Genomic DNA, 8,618 nt, shown 5'->3' with positions numbered 1-8,618 from the left:
GATGCAAGCGCAACTCATGTTTGTTGTGGCGAAGGAGGAAAAAGATAAAAACTTTAGGGCGGGGCCCAGGGGATCAGAACCAAATATTATTAATCATAGACCCATCATCCTTCAGATAAGGGTGTAATATTCTCATTGTTTCTATTATTATTATTAGATAAGGAGACCGCTTTAATAAAAATACTAAAAGTGGTTTTTTTTTAAGACGTTTATATGTGTTATATTGGATATCTTTAATTTTTTGATAAAAAAATAAATATATTTTTAATTTTTTGTTTTGCAAATATTTAAATTTCTAAAATTTTAAAAATACAATTAAATTTTTAAAAGGAAAATTGGATTTATTGTTATTATTATAAAAAATCGATTTTATTCTAATTTGTTAAAAAATTCAAAAATAACCAGTTCATTAATACGTTCAATAATAATGTAACACGTAAAGTTTACAAAAAGATATTTTACACGTTTTTATTTTTATGAAAGCATCCCATTAGATAATTAGATTTCATGACTACAACCACCACAAACTTGCATGTAAAGAGAAAATAAACATAGTTGAAAATTCAAACGGAGAATTGCGTTGAGAGGTATAGACATTAGACACCAACACTTAAGGCAAGAACTTGCATACCCATCACTTTAATTATCGCGTATTATGAAAGAAACTTTGGCAAATGCAAAATTACTCACTAGCACACAAATTGCAATACATCCCTTAATTTTAATTTTCAGTAGCCTGCTTGTAATATGTAACTAAGAAGAAGAAGACACGTTATAAGATTCAGTGAAGGATAAAGTGAGCCAAGCGTTTCATGAGTTTCAAAGCATTTTCGGATTCGGGAGTGTGAATGTTAAAAACATGGTCCTCGTGTTCAGCTTCGTAGAGTTCCAGATGACCATGCCACCCACTGTTCTTAACAGCTTGATAGTACCAAACCCCTCTGTCCCTTAATGAATCCTTTTCAGCAACGCAAACTATTATCTTGGAGCACCCAAGAGTAGCCAAGCTGGGAGCCTCAGGGGCCAAGGGATTGATCAGTGGGTTATCCAACCCGCCGGGCGCATTCGGATACACCAAACCCCACACCACATACGGTGGACTCTCCTCGTGCCCTTCCACTGCTTCAGATCCGATGGGTTTTGTGCTCAAGAAGTATGGCTGAGAGAGAAAAGCACCCAACACTTTGACCCCGTTAGGTAGAGCTTCAGCACCAGCACGCAAAGCAACGTTGTGAACAAGGTTAGCACCGGCACTGTCGCCGCCGAGGAACACTCTTTGGAAATCGCCATGGTTGAGGATCCATGGATCATAATCATTGGAAGCCACCCATTTGAGTGCTTGCCAGCAATCATGATATGCTGCGGGGAGAGGGATCTCCGGTGCCAGCCTGTAGTCAACAGAGACAACTAAGATGTCTGCTTCTGCTTTGGAGAGGAACAAGTTGAAGTAGTTGTGGTGGCGCTCGTTGAATGCAGATTCAAAGAAGAAGGCTCCGCCGTGGAAGTACACCAAGATGGGGACTTTGTGGGCGTCGTGGTGGTGGATGAGCTTTGTTGGAAGGTATAGACGCGCGGAGATGGAGGGGTTGTTGGAGATGACGACGTCTTTGGAAGAAACTGATCCAAGAGTCGAAGGTGGAACAAGTGGAGAGTTTTGGAGGCGCTCAATGGACCCGTCCTTGAAAACCTTCACAAGGTTTGGGATATGAATGGTAACCTCTTCGTCATCAGCCTTGGCTACGGAAATAGAAACCATTGCAGCCATGAGCCAATAGGAAAAGTCAGTGTAGTTGGTGGTGAACAAGGATTGGTTATTGTTAATGTTGAGGTATATTATATGGGACCACTTTTGATAAAGACACAAAAGAATGTATTTTTTATGGTTATGCTAACTAATCAATGACTTTCTTGAACAATATGAATAACTATTAATCAAATAAAAATATACTACACCTCTAAATTATTTATCTAAATTTTAATATTAGAATAACCATCCGTATTCCTAGTAAAATGAACATTCAATATATCTATTGTTCACATTGTTTAATATTTTCATTGTTTACATATAATTTTCCTTTTTTTAAGACATTACAATAGTAATAATAAAAAATTCAATTATCCATATTATAATTATCAGATTTGATCGATTTACATAACCTGAACCGAATTATGTTAAAATTTTTTGAAAAAAAATAAATACGTTTTTGATTTTTTATTTCACAGACATTTAAATATCTAAACATTTAAAAATATAATTAGGTCTCTAAAAAAATCTACTCCTAAGCTTTTGCCTAAGTCCAAACTCAATCTCTTACTAATCTCTAAATGTGGCCCGAAAAAAAAATTCTAGCCTTCAGTGTAATATGTAATACCCTACTACGTAGAGTTTTACACTTAAACCATAAAATAGAGGTGGTGAGGTATTACGACCTCTAAGGTAATATATATATATAGTTGAAGAAATTCGTAACTAAGAGTTTTGAAGAAAAGTTTAAGCGAAAACCGCAAAAAATAAAGCGCATCGTACATGTAAAAGGATAATCAGATAAAAGGAGGGATAAAGCATTTATACATAAAAAACAGAAAACCAACAGATACAAAATATCAAACTCCATACTCGACTTGTGAAATCAAGGCCGGCTGGAGTATTCATATATAGATATATACATAGCTCCAAAGTTATCCCAGATCAGAAATAAAACACCCGTTTCTCCAAAAGCAACCTCTAAGAGGGAAAAATACAACATAATCATGCGAAGAATTTATATACATAAATACATAGCCTAAAACCAAAATATAATATCCCCAAAAGCGATATCTTCGCTTGCATAGAGACCTCCAGACGCTCACTGAGATGCATCTCGACCTGTATCTAAAAAAATAGAAGAAATATGTATGGAATGAGAACCGGAGATTCTCAGCATGGTAATGATGCCCACATAATTAATATATAACGTCCCGAAAAAGTCAGAAGTGATCCTAGAACTTTGACACTCAGATTTAAACTTAAAGAAGTGTACTAAACCAGAAATTCGGGAATCTATTTGTGGGTTTTAGTTCTAATCTAACTCTTCACCTCCTGTCAATCCAAACCTCATAATAACCGGTGGAACTACTCTCAACATCACCTCCGCCAGCATGAGGGATCTCTCAGTTATAAAGACATACAAGACAGGCAAATAAAACACAGATAGAATGCAATTACAGCAAGTAGGACAAATAACAGATAAGCATGACTAATTAATTAGGCAAACCAAAGTAATGCACACTCAAGCAAAACAAACAACTGCATATGATATATGCCTATCTTATGGCTGATGATATCATCTGTCGGTTATATAGCCAACCCGACATGTCTGGTAGCTACCCCAGACATTGTCTCTCTGTTGTGCTCAATTATCTCAGAACATCGGCTGACCGTTAGAGGGAGAGTGCACTGTCACCATTAGAGATAATATGTGCCCTATCACCATTAGAAGGAATATGTGCCCTGTCACCATTTTGCAACCAAAGAGAGTTCATAGACATGTTCATTATTAATCATCCTTACTTCTCATTATCATATATCATTCTCATCATATCTTAATCAAACTCATTCACCATCATCTCATAAGGTCATAGTCATTCTCATCACACCTCTCATCAACCTATGTCTCATTCAGCATTACCAATATCCCATTAACTTAATTATCATCTTCAAGATTCCTTGTGAATATCTACTTAACTTACTCAACATGTTCATCCTTATTCCAAAGCTTTAAAATTCGCAAACGACCGACTCTAAACAGGTGTTAAAGAGGTTTGAAAAGTTAGAGAGTATGTTTAAAACTCAAAAAATGCCACTTTTCTAAAAGAGAGTGGTCATGTGTATGCATGTCACCCCATGCGTATGCATGGATGTAAATCTAGCCAATCTCGCGTATGCGAGCACCTCCCACGTACGCGGATTCTCCAAACAAAGGGGGTGGCTCACGTATGCATGAACACCGCCGCGTATGTGCACTATCAAAACTTGGCCTTTCATGCGTATGTATACTTCATGTGTACGCATGATTGTAAAATTTGACAAACTCATGTACGCATCCACCGCATGCGTACGCGAGTGTATGAAACAAAGAATATTCTAGCGTACGCATGCATGTGTCTGCGTACGCATGCTTCAAGTTTTTCAGAAAAGCTGATAAGTTTGCAGAAATTAATTTTTGCACACCCAACTTTAAACGCGCATAACATTTTTGTTAGAAATTTTTTTTATCCGTTATTCTTACGTTGTAAACTTCAAACCAATTTTCATTCAAAACAAGTTTTATAAAATTTGAGAGTCCAAAAGCCAAGTTATAACCCGCCAAAGTTGGTCAAAAATAAGTTTTTACTAAAGTTTACCAAATCTCTAGTTTTTCAAAAATCCTCAATCCAAGATCAATGGTTTACAATCCAAAAACATCCCCAAAACTTCATTCAACACCTTCAATTCCATTCATTTCACAATATACCACCACCCAATTCATTCAATTCTATATATGTATACTCAACAATTTCTCAACCAAAATCAACAATAATCATACTCAAATACCTCCTTTTTATCCACAATTCTATCAACATATAAATTCATTAATATATCATCACATCCTCATAATCCTACAAAAATATATATATATACACATATCAAATCTCAAATCAATTGCACATATATACACATTTATTCACTAATCACATCAACAACCTAATTCAATCCAAGCTTATCCTATGGTCAATTAGCCTAAGTTTTTATGCGACATTATATATTAACTACGACAAACCAAAATCATACCTTGGCAGATTTCTCCCTAAACCCGGAATACCTCAAAACATCTCTTTGCAAGCTTTTTGACCTCCAAACCAAAATCAACAAGTCTCGGCCACCAAAACTTGATTCCAAACGCTCTAATTCACCGATTCAATCTCTAATTCAACTTAAATTAAATCTAATCCATACAAATCACCATAATTAACACTATGATTCACAAAATCGGGCAAACCACAAGGGTTTAGAGTTTTCTTACCTTACCCATTGATGATTGGGGGTAAAACCCAATAATTACCCGCCACTAGATCAAACCTAAATCATCAAAAACATCAAAACCTTTAATACCCATAACCAAGAATCATGAATTCAGTAGAAGGGAGAACTGGGCATGAATAACAAAGTTTCTTACCACTTTGTTCAAATAGAATTGAAGAGAACTCTGAGACAAACGTGTGGCCGCAAACGGCTCATCAATTGGAACTCCGGATTAGAAATTATAAGGATTTGAAGACTGAATTGAAATGGAGGATTAGGGTTCTCACCTCAATCTCTCTTCTTGGCATGATTCCCTTTTGTTTGATGGAGGAGTGGCTGAGTTTGCTATTTATATGTTAGGTTTTGGCCCCAATACGGGCTTGGTCTAACTAATCTTTAAAATTAGTGTTGAAATTTGTATTTTAATTATTTTTACTTTTTTATATTATAAAAATTTACTTTTCTAATTTTTTTAAATAATATTTAATTTATTAGCTAATTATTCATCAATTTTGCGGGGTTTGTGTTAGTGTTGCAAGTGTGAGGAGTGTTGAAGTTAGTCCCACATCAAAGAAAGCAAGGAAGAGTGAGAAGTTTATAAGATGAGAGACCCATTAACTTGACACCTTAAGGTTTTGAGTTGGATGTGGTGTCTTCTCATCTTATGTTATCTCACTTGATTCCCCCCCGAAATCTCCCCAGTGGTTGAGAGCTCTCCACAGTTGACTCCAACAAGTGGTATTAGAGCCGATGATTTAATCGATTTGGTTTTAAGGAGTATTCAAGTAATGGATGAAATTTCTTATGCCTCAGCTGTTGGAAGCTTGATGCACTAGACCAGACATTGCTCATGCGGTTAGTACTGTGAGTCGTTTTCTCTCTAATCCAGGTAAAGAACATTGGAATGCTGTTAAATGGATTATGAGATATCTCAAAGGTACAACTAATTTGAGTTTGAGTTTTGGTGGTGAGAAACCTTTGCTAGTTGGCTTTACTGATGCAGACATGACAGGAGATATTGATTCTCGAAAGTCTACTTCAGGTTATTTGGTCAAGTTTGCAGGAGGAGCTATTTCATGGCAGTCAAGGCTACAAAAGTGTGTTGCACTTTCTACCACAGAGGCAGAGTTTATTGCAGCAACTGAAGCATGTAAAGAGTTGTTGTGGATGAAAAAGTTTCTTACAGAACTTGGTTTCAAGCAAGACTGTTATGTGTTGTTGTGTGATAGCCAAAGTGCTATTTATCTTGCCAAGAATTCTACTTTTCATGTAAGATCTAAACATATTGATGTTAGGTATCACTGGATACGGGATATGTTAGATTCCAAGTTGTTGGAACTTGAGAAAGTTCACACTGATGACAATGGTGTTGATATGATGACAAAAGCATTGTCAAGAAAAAAGTTTGAAACATGTTGTTTGATCGCCGGAATGGCGAGAGCCTCCACCTAGTCAAGAAGGGGGAGATTTGTTAGGTTTTTTTCTCTCCTTTGTGAGGACCAAGCCCAATATTTTGAGGGTGTTTCTTTGCATCCATTATGCCATAACCCTAATCAGATTTTTGGAGTCAATTGAGAGAAAGAGAGTAGCCACCAAAGAGAGAAAGAGAAGGAAGAAAACAGAATTTCCGTTTTTGTCCAAAGCAGTAAATCTCAAATGATAGTTTCTTCTCAGATCACCGTTGGATCGGCTTGAAATTTGAACTACGTGTTTCTCTCATCTTTTTCTTTATTCTGGTCGGTGGAGATATTCATTGGAGGTTTGCAGTAGGAGAAATTGACTTCGCAAGAGAGAAATTAGGTTTTCCATTTTTACACAGAGCAACAATCTTTGAACGGCAATTTCTCATTCTTTCCCCATTGGATCGACATGGAATTTGGACTATAGATTCTTCACATCTTGTTCTTTATTATGAACGGTGAAGATTTTAATTGGAGGTCTTCAGAGGGAGAAATTGGCTTCGACAGCAGCTCTATTTTTTGGGTATATTTCATCTTGCTTCTCATTTATAAGCTTTGGTGATTTGATATTTTGGCTGGTTATATGCACGTTTTTGTACTTTGTTTGAGAATCTCTTGTACCTTATTTGATTATAGTGGAGCTATTTCATTGGTCTGGATGACCCGTGGTTTTTACCTCTCACATTGAGGGGATTTTTCACGTTAAAATCTCGGTGTGTTCTTATTATTGCTTTACTTGCTATATTTGCTTGTTATAGTTGTTGCCATATTGTGTTGTGAGTGCTTCCATATTGTTCTTGTGTTGGACATTTGTGTCGTTTCCGCTGCTAGGCTCTTTCATATTGGTAAGGTTTTGAGTTGGATGTGGTGTCGTCTCATCTTATGTTCTCTCGCTTGATTTCTCCCCGAAGTCTCTCTGATTGTCGAGAGCTCCCCACGGTTGGGCCCAACAAGTGGTATCAGAGCCGATGGTTAATCGGTCTGGTGGTTTTAAGAAGTATTTAAGGTGAAGCATCAAAAGTCTTCCTGGCAAAGGTGGTCCGGGTGGCGTGTCCCGCAGTGTTTTGCGGCGGTGTGATGGACGAATACTCGTGGCGGAGGAGCTAAAAAGAAGGGGAGTTGATGCTTGATGTGGAGGCTCATACTTGTGGGGGAGATTGTTAGTGTTGCAAGTGTGAGGAGTGTTGAAGTTAGTCCCACATCAAAGAAAGCAAGGAAGAGTGAAGAGTTTATAAGATGAGAGACCCATTAACTTGACACCTTAAGGTTTTGAGTTGGATGTGGTGTCTTCTCATCTTATGTTATCTCACTTGATTCTTCCCCAAAATCTTTCCGGTGATCGAGAGCTCTCCACAGTTGCCCCAACAGTTTGCACTTAGCATCTCTTTCCTCTCCCATTTTCACTGAAGCGCTCGAACTCTCTCATCTCTTTGCTCCGAGCTCGTTGTCGCCAGCGGCAGAAATAGCCGGTCCCGAGACTGGTCATCCTTGTCATCTTCTTGCTTTGAATCTCGCTGTTAGCTTCCTCCCCGACGTCAGTTTTCTTCACGCAACCAGAATCTGATCTCCAATTTGGTGATGTTACTTAATTTTTATTTTTTTTGTCCTATGTTTCTTGCATTATAAGTACAAGTGTACTCACACACTTAAAAGCCAACACATTATTCTCTTAATACTATCAAGTACTACTGCCGCAATGCATCTCTTTGAGGGGGTGTTAAGGTGTTAACAACAAGGAAAGGAATGAAAAAATTTAACATATTTGATTGGCAATTTATTTTTAAAAGAGATGTATTCAAAGAGTTTTTATTATTCTCATTTCATAATTTCTTCACACCAGAAAATTGTTTAAATGCCAAAATGCTAATTAATTAATTAGCTAATTATTAACCAGATTTCAAATGATAAACCTATATGTTTTACTTAGTTTAAATTGTGATTAGTTTGCTTTAAATTATAACCTGGACTAGATAGATTAGAAGTCTAAGCTATGATTGAATTATAGAGTAGTAGCCGATACTAAAATTAGGGAGTATGTTTAAATAAACTGACTAAAGTTAAATTTAAAATTCAAAGGTAGCGGAAATTTAAATTACTGTATTTTGATTTTGATATGC

General features: G+C 36.7%; 1 protein-coding gene across 1 annotated transcript; it reads right to left on the bottom strand.

Moving 5' to 3' along the window:
- LOC107643262 (2-hydroxyisoflavanone dehydratase) lies at window positions 490–2,010 on the bottom strand. The gene has a single exon (XM_016346857.2). It carries the CDS (start codon window positions 1,763–1,765, stop codon window positions 782–784), a length of 984 nt encoding a protein of 327 aa, XP_016202343.1. The 5' UTR covers window positions 1,766–2,010; the 3' UTR covers window positions 490–781.

The sequence above is a fragment of the Arachis ipaensis genome, chromosome B05, assembly GCF_000816755.2.
Source record: "Arachis ipaensis cultivar K30076 chromosome B05, Araip1.1, whole genome shotgun sequence".
Taxonomy (NCBI): domain Eukaryota; kingdom Viridiplantae; phylum Streptophyta; class Magnoliopsida; order Fabales; family Fabaceae; genus Arachis; species Arachis ipaensis.
Note: the sequence above shows the minus strand (reverse complement) of the source record. Positions and strands in the feature narration are given on the sequence as shown.

Excerpts from the sequence above, each read along its gene's own strand:
- LOC107643262 (XM_016346857.2), bottom strand. The coding sequence starts at position 1,765 with ATGGCTGCAATGGTTTCTATTTCCGTAGCCAAGGCTGATGACGAAGAG.